General features: G+C 56.5%; 2 protein-coding genes across 3 annotated transcripts in view; one reads left to right on the top strand and one right to left on the bottom strand.

The window, feature by feature from the left end:
- Positions 1 to 10742, bottom strand: part of CARD10 (caspase recruitment domain family member 10) — a 32428-nt gene extending 21686 nt beyond the window's left edge. Inside the window, exons 1-2 of the mRNA XM_039384900.1 lie at positions 10722 to 10742; positions 9446 to 9509 (exon numbers count right to left, since the gene is read on the bottom strand). Of these exons, the coding sequence (XP_039240834.1) occupies positions 9446 to 9509; positions 10722 to 10742 (85 nt within the window). The remainder of the gene's footprint in view (positions 1 to 9445; positions 9510 to 10721) is intronic.
- On the top strand, positions 8461 to 16543 carry CDC42EP1 (CDC42 effector protein 1). 2 transcript variants are annotated; one of them, XM_027715059.2, is made up of 4 exons: positions 8461 to 8638; positions 9925 to 10086; positions 12146 to 13034; positions 14091 to 16543. In XM_027715059.2, exons 3-4 carry the CDS (start codon positions 12593 to 12595, stop codon positions 14885 to 14887), a joined length of 1239 nt encoding a protein of 412 aa, XP_027570860.1. In that variant the 5' UTR covers positions 8461 to 8638; positions 9925 to 10086; positions 12146 to 12592; the 3' UTR covers positions 14888 to 16543. The 2 variants fall into 2 exon arrangements, with proteins under 2 accessions (XP_027570860.1, XP_027570859.1); XM_027715058.2 differs by lacking the exon at positions 9925 to 10086.
- Positions 16544 to 17411: the final 868 nt, after the last annotated feature.

The raw sequence follows: 17411 nt of genomic DNA, 5'->3' as shown, positions 1-17411 counted from the left end.
TAGACCCAGGAATACCTGACTGTCCTTGGAGGGCAATGCAGTGGCAAGAGAGGGAGGCATGCTGAGAATTCTCTGGGGTTTCAGTAGGTCAGGACTACACCAGAACCTTTTCCCCTTGACTGGAGAGCAAACCTGTCCAGCTCATGGACAGGGAAAAGAGCTGAATTCAAAGCCTCTCTGGAGAGGGCAAAGAACAGCCAAGTGCCACCAGCACTTGTAACACTGCTCCAGGGCCATAGGGTGGCACCACCGCACCATCCAACCCCGTGGGGAAGGAGGTGGTTGGGCAAAGCCCAAACGCTTTGGGTCAGCGTGGCCTTAAACTGGAGCCCTTGCAAAGGAGCCAAGGGCTGTGCCTGTTCCTGCCACGCAAACCTGCCAGGGCTCCTTACTCATGACTGCTGAGGCCTTTCCCAAGCCTTTTCATGGAATAGCTTCAAACTGATAGAGGGCGGATTTAAATTAGGGAAGAAATTCTTTGCTGTGAGGGTGGTGAGACACTGGAACAGCTTGCTCAGAGAAGCAGTAGATGCCCCATCCTTGGAAGTGTTGGATGGGGCTCTGACCAACCTGGTCTAGTGGAAGATGTCCCTGCCTATGGCAGGGGGGTTGGAATTGGGTGAACTTTAAGGTCCCTTCCGATCTAAACCATTCTGTGATTCTATGATTCTGTGACCTACACTGGGCCCAGCTATTCTTATCCTACAGCTGACTGGAGATTGCTGCTGCACTGAGCCAGGCCTGGGCTTACCTCTGGGACAGCAAAGAGGCTATAACTCCCCTCTGCTCCTCTAAGTGTTGTCTAATGGTGTGTCCTCCAGGACATCTGTCAGAGGTGGCACAGAGCACCCCTCAACCCATGCTTAGTGTGGGCCAAGGACTACAAACCAAAGCTGAGACACAACAAATTTGGTACAGATATGACCTAAGCCAGAGCAGTTAGGTGCCAGAGGTGTAGACAAGAGCACAGCATCTTGGATCTCATTTCCTCTTCCACATACCACCACGGCCACACCAAATGCCCTGCAGGATGTGACCCTAGATAATGTGGGAGGTCTTGCAGCCCTTCTGTCTGCTGCATGGGATCTGTGCTGGAGCCATTGTGGCTGAACAGGCTGCGATTTGTAACCCTCCCCTAGGCACCCCTCCATGCCTGGCACTCCCAGAGATCCCCATTCCTCTGTCCCAAAGCTAAAATACCCAGCTACCTCCTCGTCTTGGCCTGAGTGGCTCTTTGCCCTTCAGACCATCCCAGAGACCAACATCAGCAAAAGTCAGAGAAAACCACAGGAGGATCAAAGTCTGGGGTGTAACAGGAGCTGTCCCTCACTTCCCAGGAAGCTAACTGCAGCCTCCCCTCTACACCAGAGGTTTTCAATGCCCACGAATGTAACCCTAGCCCTCCCTGGAGCTGGATGCCTGTTTCCCCTGGGAAGAAGTCACACCCTGCCCCATAGATGCAATCCCTGGGCTAAGAGCCACAGACAGTTGCTTGCTGGAGCTCGCCCAAGAGCAATGAGCTTTCCAAGTCCTTTCCCTTTCTTGGGGGTCTGGTAGTCACATAAACAGGAAGAGCCTGGCCCTCTCCCTCCGCCTTCCACGGCTCTGCCTCCCTCCCCTCCTCTCTGGCAGACGCCACATGATGCAAGCCCCAGCGTTGGGCTGCTTGGCCTCCACGGGAGGAGCTGCCAGCTGGCCCCTGACCTCCAGGCTCCGCATTTCCTGTGGCAGCCAGGGAGGGAGACGAGGCCCCTTCTTCCAGACGCTGGGGCTGGGCGTAAAGGGGCCTCTGTGGGCCGGCCTGTGGGGGAAAAGGAAAGGTCATGGTGGTCCTTTGACAGCAGCAACCTGAGGTCGGAGGAGGCAAAGATCTCTGCTGCCCTGGTAGAGCTGGGAGCATTGCTGGGACAGAAACCTCCACCCTAAATGACAGGGTGAGGGCCATGCTTATTTTTAAAAGCTTTGTGGCCTTTCTTCCTAAAACCAAAGGCAGCCACACCAGGTCTGGGCTGCTGCCCAGGACGGACCAGAGCCGGTGCCTGCAGGAGAAGTGTGCAGCTGCAGAGCCCAGTGCTGCTAAACCCAGCCGCAGGAATACGTGCCCATCCTAAAATGAAAAGGCTGGACTGCTGCCTAGGAGGGTGTTACCCCTTTCCCCCAGGTCCCTCTAGGGAGGACTAAGTTGAGACAGGCATCCCCTGCCCCTCCACACATCTGCCATGGGTCATTATGGGAAACAGGACTGAGATCTGTGGAGGGAAGGAGAAAGAAGAACAGAGCCTTGCTGAAGGCATTCAATTTGAGAGGTAGGTCCCTGTTTCTGGGGTCCCCATCCATGCTTGGGCTCTGTGCCAGCCCTGGCTTTTAAAGACACAGGAAGCTGGCCAGATGTGATGCCCGCTCTTCACAACCTGGCAGGAGGTGCCAGATGCCTGGGGAGAGCAGGGAGGGGGGATGGCATCCCAGATGGAAACCTCTGGTATGCCTCTGTGCTGATCTCCACTCTGCCCTGGAATGCGCCCGCCAGCAGCATGTGGGAAAGTGGAGTCAGCAGAGACCTTGGATGTGTCAGCTCCCCGGCTGAGTAAACAAGAGGAGCCCTGGCAAGCATTCAGCCCAAGTATCCAAGACCTTGAAAAAAGGGGGTTGGAAACAGGGAAGTTCTTCTGTCCCCTCCTTGCTCACCCCTTGCAAAATATGTCCTAACCTCTCCCCTACCTCAGGTGCTAACACCACCTCCTCTCACCCCTAGCAAGCCTGGAAAAGTGTGGGGACAGACTTTCCCTGCGGCATTTCCAGCACCATGCTGTCAGATCTGACATCCAGGAGAGACACTGACACAAAAGGAGGGTCTAGAGAAGAAAGAGGTGGGATAAAAGAATTTATCACCCCCCACCATGCACACATATCCATGCCCCTTGGCTGTCTCCCAGACAGCAGGGAGCACAGGGCATGGAGAGAGCTTCCACCAGCAGTACTGGCACTGCCTCGGGGAGCACAGTGACAGCCAGGACAGAGGCACAATACAGCTCCCAGATAAATACCTCCCTGACCCCAGCTGGGGACATTCCCACTGGGGGTGCAAGCTCCAACCGCACTCCAGATTTCATAGGCTCAAGGAGAGGCTGCAAAACAGTGCATTTCCCAGTGCTGGTTGGAGACATGCTCCCACCGCTCTCTGAGTTGCCAGTATTGCCTCCCTTGTCTCCTCCATAAAGTGCATCCACCAGAGTCAGCCTCTCATTCCCTCTCCAACTAGGCACAGGAACGTGGTTTTGAGTCTGGAGAAGAGGAATGGGCTGGGGAAGGTCCCCCTGCATCCCACCAGTGGACCCCATCATCTTCTGGGGTAAAAACTCCTGCAGCAGTGGCACTAGGAGGCTGTGCTCGCCTTCTGGCCACCATCCCACGTCCCCCCTATCGCTCCTCGGCAGGCGCAGACTCCCAGAGAATGAGCCATTGTTCCCCAGCCCAGCAGCCTCTTCCTGTCCCTGTAGGGCTGTGAGACAAACAAAAGCAGAGCCAGACGCCATGGGGAGAAGGCTGGACCTGCTCCCCTCCTCCAGATCCCGCAGCAGCCCCACAGGCAGGCAGGCAGACGGATGCCCGCCTTGGGGAATGGGCAGGGACACCCCTATTTTTAGCTCCCTCTGCATTCCCACCCCCTTCCTTCCGTGGGCCAAAAATACACAGGCTGGATGGACAGGCAAAATCATTATGATGAAAGAGCTGTCCAGGCCTCATATTCAACCATTCCCCTGGTTTTCACTTCTTCCCTTTGACCAGGACACATTCCCCAAGCATAGTCCCCCTCTCCCAACATGGATGACTTACCTCTTCAGCCCCAGCCCTCATTCCCTATATCCCCACGTCTTCTCTTCACACATCTCACCCTTCCTCATCCCTGCACCCCGCTCCACTTCTGCTCTATGGATGCATACCCCATTCCTTGACCATCCCCTCTCCCATGCCACACCAGCCCTGGGACCTACTCCCTTCCTTTGAGATCTCCCAGCTCCTCCCTTCCCCAAAACACCTTTTCCCACCTCCTCATGCAATTCATCTCCAAAAGGGTCTTTCCACCTAGAGGCCTTCTGTTTCCTGCTCCTCACCTCCATTCCCTGTGCTTCCTCCTTCCTGACCGCATCCCTTCTACCCTCAACATCTCCCCCTTTCTCTCCCAGTCCCAACAACCTCTCTCCCAGTTCCAACAACAAGCTCTTTCCAGCCTGCAAAGGCTTTAAACTCCTGAAGATGTGCTCCCCCTTCTTATCCTGCCAAAGGAACATATTGGGGGGGGAAAAGTGACCCCCAGATGCCCACACACACAGAGCTGCTACTCCAAGCACCAAACCGATATCTAAGCCCTCTCCCCAGTCCCTCCTGCATAAATTTTCACAAGGTCTATGAAAAGTAACTGGAGAATCAAGTGGGGGGGAAAGGGGGTGTTCTGGGGAGATGTAGTCTACATACGTAAATATAAATATTAATACATATTTACATCTCCTTTCCTAGAACCTGAAATCACAGAGGTGTTTCCAGGCCACAGGCAGCTGTTCCTGGATTGCTTCTGGTTTATGCAACATCCTCCCTTCCCTCCCAACCACGTACCAACCCCCCCCTTCCCTCTCCTCTGTGCCCAGGGGAAAGTCGGAGGGAGAACATAGATCAGGGTTCTGATCTGTGTCTGGGTCTGTCCCTCAACCCTCTAACCCACAATACCCCTACAGCACCCCACATCCTTGACCAGCAAACAGGACTAGCATACCAGGATGAAGCTGGGAAGTCTGGGGGGAGGAAGAAAGACGAAAACATTTGGGATAGGAGGAGATGGGCAGAGGGAGGGAGGCAATCCGCCAACAAGCCTGGGAACTCATCCGTACCTCCTCCTGGGCTTTGGCAAACCCTGAGACTTTGAGTTCCCAGCCCAGCTCCCCAGGGAAAAGCACACATTCCCCCTTTGCAAATCCCACAAGCAGGACATGGTCAATCCCATTCCTTCAGCCTCCTACTGCTCCAGGGGAGGGGAGCTGGAGGAATCAGTGGAGGAAATTAGAAATGGGCTTTTACAGAGCTTGATCTACCCCTCTTCTAGCATGAGTGGGTCTAACTCAATGCTGCTGCCTGCCTGGTGGTGCTCACGACAACCCACCCACTTTCCTTCCCCAGTGCAGCACAAGCATGCTGGGAATCGGACCACTCTGATCTCTTTCCCTGGTTATCTCAAAGGCTGCAGGTACAGTGTGGGTGACCCACAGCACAGTCCGAAAAGTGGGCTGAGCCAGGCCCAGCACATGCTGCCAGAGAGAAGTCATCTTGATGAAGAAACCATAGGGCATGAGGAGTCCAGTGCCTACAAAGCCAGAGCTGGCATCAGACCAGAGATGCTCTTGGCAAGACGCTGGGTGCCTTACACCTATCCCTTGCCCCAGGGTGTCACCTCCTGCCACCACCCTGGCTTATTCACTCTAAAACTGGCTTTGCCTTCAGCTCATCCCCAGGGCAGCGAGACGTGGACTGGAGGCAGCACTGAGGGCCACGGGCTGGGAGCAGGGGGGGGACCTGACAGCACCAGGGTGAGGGGGTAGCTGGATGAGGCCATACCAGGATGTGTGGTGGGACAAGGGAGCCCCCTCTCCATCATGGCAGGAGTCTGTCCCCGACCCCAGTGCTGGCAGTATTTCCCATACCCACGAGGTATGCACACTGATGGCCCCTGTGAGGAGAATGGAAACATCTGGAAGTCACCCGCAAACAAGCAGCGCTCTCAGTTAATGAGGAAATATGAGCCAGAGACCCTGGGCAGCAACAGGATATCTGCTTCTTGTGCACTGAGCAAGGCACCCCCTTCCCACTGACCTCATCTGCAAGCTGGGATGCCCTCATTGCCTTCCCTCGGTTCCCCTCAGGCACTGGGGAAAGGGAGAAGAGGGATTTTTCTTCACTGGAGGGGAGTCCTGCATCAGCCTCCTTCAGGCATTGGGTCTGCAAGCAGAAGGGACTACAAAGTGAGATAGGAAGAAGGACTGAGCACCAGGAGGTGTGGGGCAGAGACTTCAGCCCCACACATCCCTCCCTTCCTCTCTCCATCCTCATCACACTCACACACCCATAAGACCTCAACCCCATGTCAGAGGGATGAGTTATGGGAAGACGAGAGGATGCAATTTGCACAGCCCAGTCTTTGATATTGTGGTAATCAAAGCAAATCCTTCTCATCCAGGAAAGCTGCTGGGTCACTTGTCTGCTCCATGATAAGCCCAATGGCCAGTCTCACTGTAATGGTGAGACTGGTACTACTGCCTGGGGCTTAGGGTTACAGACGGGATGAAAGGTTGGGGTGACTGAAGGTAAACAAGGTAGCTGGGATGGGACAGGTCCAGGCATAAGCTCCTGCCCAGGGCACACATGAGTGGTACAGTGGCTCTGCAGCACTGTCCAGGCTCACAGCCACTTCTCATTTACCAGCCAGGGTGGATAACTAGGCCAAGAGGTAGGATTGGACAGATTCACGTTCCAGGCAGCTGTATATGAAAGAAGGGGGTATCGGTGTAACCAAGCAGCCAGAGGCCAGGATGGGTATGGAGACCTGGAGCTAGCACACACCCTGGAGGTCTCCAAAGCACTCCAGGGCTAGACTCAGAAGGACAAAAATCAGAGCCTGGCTGGCATGGCCACAAAATCACAGGTTTGGGGAAGAGTGATGAAGATGGGGGATTTCCATCTGCTTTCCTGGAAATGGAGCCCATCCTGACCTGTAGCACATAGATGCTTGGAGCAGGAGTGAGGAGGAGGAGGAGGAGAGAGTGGAGAGCCGGCAGCCCTGCAAGAAGCAGAATGTGGCCCCTGTCCCATCTGGAAAAGATTTGTTCTGCATTCCCCAGTGGAGACTGCTGCTGTCGCTGGGCTCTGCTCCCTGACACAGCCTCTCCTGCAAGGGTATGGGGATGGAGGTGAGGGGAGTGAGGGGGAGCCCCTCAGGCAGGGTGGGGGGAGATGCACTGGCAGCAGTGCAGAGGGGGAGACCCAAATAAAGAGTCTTTTCCTGCCTCTCTCACCACTCCCATTAGCTTCCTCTGAGCAGGACCTGGGGGAAGGGATGCCTACTATACCTCTGACAAGCAGGGAGAATGCAGGTCATGATTTCTCCTCCTTTCCCTGCTGATGGCAGAGCTCCCCCCATCAGAGCTCAGCTCCCATCTTCCTCCAAGACACAGACCCACTAAAGTACCACCAACATGCACAGTCCATGTGCTCTTAATTCCCAATGGGGAAGACTTCTACAGAAAACCCAACTTCCGTTTCACAGAAGAGGAGCCTGAGGCTGAGAGGCTGAGAACAGTGCCAAAATCCTGCTACTACTTAGCAAACCTTTGAGCAATAAGGTGCTGCTGCCTGGGCACCCCAGTAGGAGCCATCTGAGCCCAGCAAGAGGCCAGGCTCCATTTTGACATCTCCTCTGCAGACATCTTGTCATCCCTTTAGCCAGGCCCTACTTAACCCCAACAAGTCTTGTCTCGCCTTCACCAGCAGAGACACCTCCCTTCTCCTCCAAAGGGCCCTGAATAAGTGCTTGTGCTTGGCCAAGTGGTCCCCAGCAGAGCCACTGAGTCTCGCCTGAAGGCCATGAGGGTCACTGATGGCACTGGTGAATCCACACCCACCAGCAGGTTGCCCCTCATAGGCACTTATAGGGTCTTCTGCCCTGTGACCAGCAAGGATGGATGAAGCAAAATGCCAGAGGGATGTGGTGTTCTATGTGTGGGCAGAAATTCTCCCTGGTGCCATCAAAGAGCACCTCCTTGCATTTATCCATTGCCACCCCCTCACCTTCGTCTGACGCACTGCCACTGATATGAAGCTTGTCCCAAACCTGTGACACTTGTCTTTACTATGTAACAAATGCCAGACTGGCCCACGTGGCCTTCAGGGAGGCTGTTATCCTGCTAACACCCAACACAATGCTACCGACAGGTCCTGGAATGACCACCCACCCCCCCCCATCGCAGTCCTGACTGGCACTACTACACCACAGACACTGGTGGGGACTTCTATCCAATATGGGATGAGACGACCCTATGTGATACCGAGGGGTCACACACACACAGAGGTCAAAGCCCTTTCCTTTGTGCCCCACCAGGCTCCCCTAACCAGGTTAGCCAGCAACCTGGGCTTCCCCCTTCCCCCAAACCCATTGAAGCGGGCGCCCGGGAGCGGGAGGCAGCAAATGCCGGCAGACGGGAAATGGCACTGGGGAAGTGGGGAGGAGGAGGGGAGCGGCAGAGAAGTTCCTGAAGTTTTCTGTCCTGGATAGTTGGAATAAATCTCATTTTCTCTGGTCTTCTTGCCGAGTCGAGGATTGGCTCGGCAGTGCTGCAGCCCGCCCTCCTCCTTCCCACGTCCCCTCCCCGCCAGCTTCGCTCCCTCTCTCCCGTGGCATCAGGGCGTCAGCCTGGGAGAGCCAGCCTTGAGGGGACAGCCGTGGGAAAAGGGAGGGGGGACATGCCTCCCGTTTCCCCCCCCCTCCATTCCAGGACGCAGCACCAGTAGCCCTCGGAGCAAGTTACAGGGGCCCACGGGGCGTGTCTCGCAACTTTTCGTCCGGAGGACGGGGAAAAATAACTCTGGTTCGAAAGAGGTAAATCGTGAAAATTTTGATTGATCAGTCTGTAGAGCTGGGGAGGGGGAGGTGTTGGGAGCAGAAGGAAAAGGGTGGAGAGGGTGGTTGGAGAGGGGAGAAGCGGGGCGGGGGGAGGGTGGCAAGGGGATAGAGAGGGGGAGGATGGCAAAAAAGAAAGGGACAAGAAGGCAGGAATGCAACAGGAAACGGGGAGTGAGGAGAGGGGACGCGGGCCAGGGGAAAGAGGCAGGAAAGAAAGGGAGTGAGAAGAGGGTCCCACAGATGGGGGAAGGCAGTGGGACACTGGCTTCCCAAACTCTGCTCTGGATATCCCTCAAAACCCTGCAGGCTCGTGGCGCCTTGATTTCGGAGGCATGGAGGAAGAAAGGGAGCACTTTATCGTAAGAGGGCAGGAAAGGGATGATTGGAAACTGCCCACCTTCATAGTCTTGACCTCCCTCTAAGTCCCAGCACGTCTACTTGGAAAAATATCCTTGTTATACTGAGAGATATCACTATGGATATATATAGCAGCCAGCAGCACAGGAGTTGGATTTAGGCGTCTGCCTACTGCCCGGCACGGCTCCAGGGAAGCTGGAGGAGGCCCAGCCCAGCCAGCTAAGCCCCTTTCCCCCTTCCCCAAAAGCCTGTCCCTGCTGGCTTTCCCCATCCCAGAGCAGTCACTCAACAGGGGAACCTCTGCCTCCCTTCCTTTGGGGAAAGGGAGGTTTTTTGGCACTTGGGAAGGCTGGGAAAGCCTTCCTGGCCATCCACAACAATTTCCACCCGCTCTTCCCACTGTTGAGACCACCCCAAATTACTCACCCTCTTTTGGAGTATGTCCCCTTTGGGAGAGGGGGGTGTAAGGAGAGGAGGAGGAGGGAAGCGGCTGCTTTCAGCAGCTCCAGCCAACTAGACATCTGGATTATTTTCCCCCCCTTTCTGGTTTCCGCTCTTCCCAGCAAGCAGAACAGCTCAGGCCATTCCCGGCTAGTGGAAAACCAGTGGTAACCAGCTGAACTCAGGGTGGAAATGGGGGAGGCCAGGCTGGAAGTAGGAGGAGGAGGTGCTGGTCGTGGGTCTTTGAGGGCAGGGGGCTTCCCAGAGGAGGCGAGGAGGGAGCCAGAGAGAGGATGCCGGGGAAGGGGAGGTCGTGATGGGCTGTGGGCTTTCTGCTGAGAATCGGCGAACACAGAGGGCTGCCAGATGGAAGCAGTGGCACCTGGACAGACAGATGGCCAGGCAGAGTGGTTCCCTTGCCCAGTGGAGGAAAGGACAGCACACAGGTCACCCTTTGCCCGCAGAATCACGAGTTTCCCTGGCACGGAGGAGTCTGGTTGGGTGAAGGAGAGAACTCAAAGGGGCACAGTCTTCAGGGAGTCATACCAGGGGCAGAGAAAAGGAGGAAAAAGAGGAGACTGGAAGGAGAAAAAACCCAACAGGCCTGCCAGAAACCTGCCATCCAGGTAGGGTTGGGCACCAGCTGCATCGCTCCCTCCCTCCCTCCCTCCCCTCCCAGTGCCTGTTGCCTGCCAGCAGGCAGGTAGAGCCAGGGGCCAGGTACTGGCTTGCTTCCCTGTCATGACCAAGGGACAAGGAAGGAGAAACTCTTTCCTCCACCAAGCTCCCCACTCAATAGTTGTCCAGACATGGAGCAAGCTCTCCTCCCACATCCCTCCTTCCCTTGCCACCGCATCCCAAGGTGTGATGTCCCCTGCAAGGGTCTGCAGGGCACCTCTGCTGAACAGGGGACCTGGGGTGGAGTAGGGGAGTTCTCCCCTCAGAGCCCTGGCCAGTGCAGCACAGGCTGAAGGGCAGAGTCCCCACTTTGTGTTTTTCAGGGGCTCCAATGTGCAGAGGGAAAGGAAAACTTGAGGGCTGTAGCTCACCTAATCCCCTCTTCCAGGGTCATGTGCCTTCCTGGAGACCCTGGGGACAGCTCAAAAATGGGATTGCATCTCTCTCCCTGTGGTCCCAAGACCCCCATTGTGCTGCAGGGACTACCCTAGTAGTTTCCTTGCACTCTAGGAGAGCCTTGACCCAGTGGCTATGGGTGGGCTTCTGCCAGAGAGAGGAAATAGCTTCCCAGTCGTCCTCTCACCCCAAATCTACCATCTGCCATGTCCCGGCTGTGAGACAGCATTGCATGGCCTCTGTGAGCAGGATGAAGACTTGAGCTGCATGAGCTAGGGAGCTGGGGGCCAGCAGGAATCCAACCTGCCCTTTGTGCCACCCTCCGCTGCCACCCCGGGAGGCAGCCAATGGTGCTGGGCACTGCTGAGGGAGGTTTGTTTTCCCTTCCCCAGACATTAACCCCTGGCAGATAAGAGGGGCCCCAGGTGAGCAAACAAGGCCAGGGCAAAGCAAAATCACGTGTAGCCAGCCAGGAAAACTACTTCATGTCCAGGACTCCCCTTCACCAGAGCCTTTGCCACCCTGGCAGTGCCTGGATACTCTGAAGTGACACGGGGACAGGTGGGAGAGGCAGGCAACATGCCAGGGGGAGACAGACAAAGCCATGCAGCAATGGGGGTCCCAGCATATGAAGATCAAGGGATGTGAGGCTTCTGCATCACCCTTTGTCATGCTGTCCTCCAAACCAGCCCTGATGGAGGGACCCAGTTCCATCCTGTTCCCCTGGCCCCAGAACTGACCCCAGGGAGGGACATGTCCCCAGGTGGCTACCCAGAGCACTGATACTCGGAGATGCTCCGTATCCAAATCCTCTCTTTTCCCCAACCCACTCTCTTCCACCTGCCCACATGCCAATGGGGAATCTGCCCATCTGAGTGTCCTTCTCACTGACTGGGGAAGTCATCGCCCTGCTATCATGCATCCAGCTGCTGCTTCCCGCCTGCTCCTCAGTGCCTCCAGGACCCGCCTGAGTGCAGGGTCCCATCCCACCTTCTCCTCCAACCTTGAGCAATCACCTCCCTTGCCATGCCTCAGTTTCCCCTCCCTGCAAAGCAGCTGCTTTCTCCACACTGCCAGCTCCCTGCTTCTCCAGCATGTCTGCCCAGTACCTGGGGACCCAGCCAGTGAAGGACAAACAAAGCAATTTACAAATATTGCATTTTTGCGTCCCACCACTCCTTCTCCCTGAGAAGCACACAGTCCCCAGGCCTCACCCTCTCCTCAAGGGTTCATCTGAATAGCAAAAAGGAGGGAGAGGTTTCTCACCTCAGGAGCCGGGGCAGCCGGGCAGGGCACTGCTCTGGGAGGTTCTGCCTGGGAGGGAAATCCTCAGCCTGTGTTGTGGCATGGGTCTGGCCAAGCTGCTTTGCAGATGGGGGAAACTGAGGCACACTGAGGGAGGTCAGAGAGGTGAGGGACAGCATGTGTGATTTGGAGGAAAGCCTTGTTCTTCCTTCCAAAGAGGAAGGCCAGGCAAGGGGGACAGCCAGTAGCAACCTCCCCATTGTCTTATACATTGCCTTTAATCTCTCCAGACAGTTCAAGGGGTTCAGTCAATATGGCTGGGAAAATCCTCTCCAAGGCTTTAACTGTTCCTCTTACCTTGTTTAGGTGGGAAACAAGGGGACCAACTCACTTGCCCTGCCAGTCCACTCCAAGCTCCCATTGTCACCCGCTGCTTCATCTGTGACTGGCTTCCACTCTCCCAGCAGTGGCAGAAGACAGAGGATTAACCCCTAAAGCCCACGGCCAGACACAGCTTCCAGCAGCCTCTGCAGAACCAGGATTGACCCAGACACCCCCTGGGGACACCTCAGTGCCACCACTGTCCTCACCACTGAGGAAGTACCCCCTGAGAGTGATTTCATGAGTGCGACATAGTGCAGAAAAGCAGGAAACCTGCTGGAAGCCAAAGTGACATGAGCTGTTACCCCAAGAGAATCTGTGCAGAAGCAATGGGAAGCTCAGGGATGTGACAGATCACCTCAGTGCTGGAAGCCTATTGAGGGCTGATTTTTGGGGCTTTTCCAGAGGCAAGGGTGAGGTGAAGGGTGCAACATGAGCCTGGGGAAGCTGCCAGTGCTCAGCTGGGTGTCAGGCTCCCATGGCAAGCGGCGGCTGAAGTCGGAGCTGACGCCAGACATGATCAGCCCACCACTGGGGGACTTCCGGCACACCATGCACGTGGGGCGCGGCGGGGACGTCTTTGGGGACACCTCCTTCCTTAGCAACCACGGCGGGGCTGACACAGCCAAAGCCAACAACTTCTTCACCCGGACGCTGCGGCACGTCCGCCGGACGCCACTGAAGAGACGGGGCAGTGGGGGCCAGGCGGGGGCATCGCCCGCCCCCCCGGCCATCTCGCCCATCATCAAAAACGCCATCTCCCTGCCGCAGCTCAACGAGGGGATGTATGACGGTGGCGGTGGACGCGGCTTGACCAGCAAGTTCTCCTTCAAAAGCGCATCCAACAGGTTCTCCAAAACGCACCAGGCCTATGGTGAGTGAAGCGCAGGGCAGAGGCTGGCACCCAGGTACTGTGCATCCTCTGCAGCCCTTCTCCATTGCACCATACCTCAGTTTCCTCCCCACTGAGGGACTTCAGGCTCTCAGGAGAGATGGAACATTTAAGAGTCCCCAGTCCTGATAATCCCTGTGAGCAGATAACCCTAACCTTGCTCTGAACCATGGTCCTTGGTCCTGCCCTTGGAGGGTCTCCTCCCAGGGTGTCCCCCAAAGTGGGGCATGGATGGTTTCTCTGTTTCTCCCCCTCTCCCATAGCCCCACACAGCTGGCAGCCTGTGTGGAGTAGTTGTAAGGCAGTGCCCTCCATCTAGCCCCAGCCCTACACCTTTACCATAAGCAGCCTCCCTGAGGAAGCTAAGAGGGTGCTGGGACAGTGGAGCAATGCCCACTCCAAGGTTACAAGGTCAAGGAGACTCATGGCACGGCTTCCCCACCTCCACACAGGTGCTCTAGCCGCTTGCTTGGCAGTGCCAACCTCTACATCTCCATGTGCTGCTCCTCACAGGACTCCATCCACTCTTTTCCAGCCTTCCCACAACCCTCCCTGCCAGCCAGGGTCTCCTTTAGGAAAGGGTTGTGGAAAGGATAGGATGGTTCAGCTATGTGCCTCCTCTCCAGCCTCACAGCACTGGGCTGTGGCTCAGGTTTTCCCCAGGGAGGGAGGTCTGGAGCAGAAGGTCTTGGGTCTGGGGGGGTTGATCTGGGGGGCCTGCAGCAGCCAGGGGAGGTGGCCTGGTTCAGAGGGAAAGGCAAGCTGACGCAATGCTGCCATCTCCTGGTCTCACCTATCTGGCTCAGCCCCCGCTGCCATCTTACCAAGCCCAGAGTGCACCTGGATACCCTGTGCTGTACTCTGAGCTTTGGAAATGTCCACAGAGACACTGGCCTGTCCTTTAGAGGTCAGTGCCACTGACGGGAGCGTGACCTGAGCCACTGTGGCAGAAGTGTCCCCTGTCCCTGCAGAAGTAAGGTAGGCTTCCTCCCACAAAGCCATCCCCTCCCCTCACCAGCCATCCCTTCTGCTTCACAGGGTTGGAGTCCGGGTTTTGCACCATCCCTCGTGTCCCTCGCTTGGAAAAGCCCCAAGAGAGCACCTTTCCTGGGGAAGATGAGCTGGATCGCTCAGACTCCCTACTGTCCTTCCGCCTGGACCTGGGGCCCTCCCTGATGAGCGAGCTCCTCCAGGTGATGAGCTTCTCTGAAACCAATGGGAATGAGGTGGGGGAGGATGGCCCACACCTCTTGTGCGGTGAGGGGACCAAGGACAGGGTCCCTCCAGCAGTGGGTGCATCCCACGAAGAGGACAAGTCAACATCCAGCTTCTGGGACCACTCCAGGCAGAGCAACCTGTCAGGGGCCAGCTCACTGCCAGGTCTGTCAGTCCATGCCAACGGAGAGGCACATGCCATCGAAGGTGCTGGAGCGGATTCTGTGTGGGCTTCGGGGCCGGGGGCAGCGCCCAGAGGGACCCCGTGGCAGGGGCACTGGAACGACTGCACCATTGAGGCGGGAGAATTTGATCGAGCGACCCAGGTCCTGGCCCGCCATTACGGTGGGACCAGCACCCCACGGAGCTCAGAGAAGGGCGAGGGTCCCCGGCAGGCCCGGACACAGACCCTGTGGGAGAGCCCCAGCAGCATCTTGTGGCGGTCACAAGTGACAAAGGAGAGCCAGTCTCCCGAGGCCAGCTGGAACCAAGGAGAGGAGGAGGAGGAGACCAAGCTCTCCAGCCGGCAGGAAAGCTACACTGGTGTCCGAGGTGGGCACAGCAGTTCCTTCGAGTATGCCAATGAGGAGGAGGAAGAGGATGATGAAGTCAAGGTGTGAATGGCCACCTCTCCCATAACAGGCCCCACCAGAGACACTGGTGCTGGGGTCTTTGCCCTCCTCCCCATGCCCCACCCTCAGGTGCCAATGTCACCGGCAGACACAGTGGGTGACCACCTTGCCAAGCTGGGGACACTGGGTGGGCCGGAGAGGGGCAGGAGGAGAGCCTATCTCGTGGGGGGCTCCCTAGGTCTGGGCCAGGCTGCTGCAAAGGGCCAGTGAGCACTGCAGTGCCAGGCATCACGCCCCTTCTCTGGCCTCACTGCCATTAGACACCAAAGAGACATTCCCATGTGCCAAAGAAACCCCAAACTCCTTCCTACCCCATCCCATTCTCCCCAGTACCATCTCTCCCAGCCCTTGGCCTGGCCCCACCAGCATGTCTGCGGACATACCCCATCCTCCCACTGAAGCCCCCAACCTCCCCCTGCACTGGCATGAGTGCCCTCCCAGAAATATTCCCACCAATAGCTCTGGCACGTAGGGGATGGGAATCTCCCCAGCTCCAGCTAGTGCAAGACCCTTCAGTATAGCACATCTGTCTGCTAGGGGAGGTCAGCTGGGGACCCAAGGGGCAAGCAAAGACCTAAGGTTCCTCTTTTCCCCTTTCTCCCAAAAAAGCTGTGTGCTCAGTGTTCAGGAGGTGAGAGCATGCACAGAGATAATTTCAGGAGTCTTTCCACTTGCCTCCTGCTGCTGGGCATCACTCAGGATGGCTTCTTTCCTGACTCCAACCCCTCTCAGCAGGGAGGGAAGAAACTTCTTGGCTGGCTGGAAGCAGAGGCAGGTTGTCAGGTCACCAAATTCTGCAGTTCAGATCCTGAAACTCCCTTCCTTTTCCCCTGCCTCAGAACAAGGAGACTCCTCCTCTGAAGCCACTCAGTTTGTGCCACCATCCTCATGGTGGTGGCAGGCATTTTGTGTCTCCATCCTTGCCCCTCTGCCCATTCCCCATGCACACACCCCTCTTCCCAGTACACCCCTTCCCAGGGGTAAGTGTGGACGATGGAATGTCCCTCACCAAGTGGCCCTGGGCGACGCAGCCACCCTGGAATGAGCTGCCCCCCACGCTGCCCCGCGTGCAAACTGGCCCTCACAGAAGCGCCTTTGTGCCATGGTGTGGAGCCAGCATGCTCGGGGTCTGAGGTCACCAGAGGGACCCTCACAGGACCCCCCTTGTTCTCTGGGACAGGAGGGGGTGTGCAGTGGGGGGAGATGCTGGGCCATGGCTGCAAGACTCTGCTCCCACGCAGTTCAGCCACGACCTGGCTGCTTTTGGCAGGGAGCTCTTCAGAGCAGAATAAAGAGCTCCGGTGTGCACACATATTGCTCATGCAAGTGCCACTCACAGTCAGGCCACCGAGGCTACGGGCAAGCCCATGTTCCTCAGCCTCCCTGAGGGGCTGCCTTGCACCAGCCAGCAGCACTAAACTGGGGCAGGCACCAGCTTCAAGAAGTCCCCAGCTCTGGCCACTGATACCCAGCAGGATCAGCCTTATCCCCACTTCCAGGGCGGGGACCCAGGCTCTCAGGACAAGCTCCCCTCCACCCTCTGCTTTCCACACTGTAACACAAGCTCCAGACCAAAGACCCACATCCATGGAATTATCCTTTCTGCCTCCACTCTGTATGCCATGCACTTATTATTGTCCTTATTAAAACAGTTTTGATACTAACTTCTCTGGTGCCTCCTCTTGGCTGCTGTGACCTTATCGTCTTCCTTGCTACGTCTGCTGGTGCCCCAGCCACCAAATCCTGTCCTCTTTACCCTCAGCAGGATGTTCCAGCTCCTCTGGGATCCCTGGATTAATAAACCTGGTACTTTGTGCCGCTCTCTGGGGCACACATAAAGCAACATCCTATCCATCTGGGCCCATGTAGCACACAGAAGGGTGAAAAGCTTCCTGTCCAGCTCTGCAACAATTCATTTGCAGCCTGGAGCAGATCAGTACCATTCCCAAAGCTGGCTCAGGTACACCTGTCCAGCCCATCAGGCATCAGACATCCTCAGCCTGTTCATTCAGGCAGCAGCAAGTCCCTCCAGCTTGGGCAGCAAGGAAGTGGAGAGCAGGGGCAGGGGCAAGGGTACTGCCACCTTCCCAGGCTCTCCATTACATCCTTTTCTACTCTGTTCCCCTCCCCCCCAGCCTACAGTGCCCTGACATTTTCTGTCACACATCAGTTTCACTTTAGACTGGCGAGGTACTTTTCAATTAGAGCAGAAGCATAAAATAATCAGGACTTGCCTGTAGTCCTGTGCAAGGGACACAGACTTGGAGGTGTTGAGCCACATACTTCAGTCCAAACCTCACTGCCTCCCCTGCCTCACTTTCCCTGAGTAGAGTTTGCTGTGGAAATGTCAGAGTAATGGGTAACCTGACTGGAATGTGCCAGCAGATAAGTGAGGTGAGGTAAAGACGAAAGTGGAGGAGACACTCTCTTATCTATGGCAGGAATGCTGGCTGGAGGCACACCTGTGCTGCCCTCCCCACATCACCTAACTTTTAATTAGGTTGCTCTTTTG

Source organism: Pipra filicauda, unplaced genomic scaffold, assembly GCF_003945595.2.
Source record: "Pipra filicauda isolate LSUMZ 115617 unplaced genomic scaffold, ASM394559v2 scaffold384_size681814_pilon, whole genome shotgun sequence".
Classification (NCBI taxonomy): Eukaryota; Metazoa; Chordata; class Aves; order Passeriformes; family Pipridae; genus Pipra; species Pipra filicauda.
The sequence above is the reverse complement of the archived record's forward strand: the minus strand, read 5'-3'. Positions and strand labels throughout refer to the sequence as shown.

What these genes read in the sequence shown, in the direction of transcription:
- CDC42EP1 (XM_027715058.2), top strand. Translation starts at nt 12,593, where the DNA reads ATGAGCCTGGGGAAGCTGCCAGTGCTCAGCTGGGTGTCAGGCTCCCAT. An exon ending in CAAAACGCACCAGGCCTATG is followed by an intron (nt 13,035 to 14,090) that starts GTGAGTGAAGCG and finishes TCTGCTTCACAG; the next exon opens with GGTTGGAGTCCGGGTTTTGC.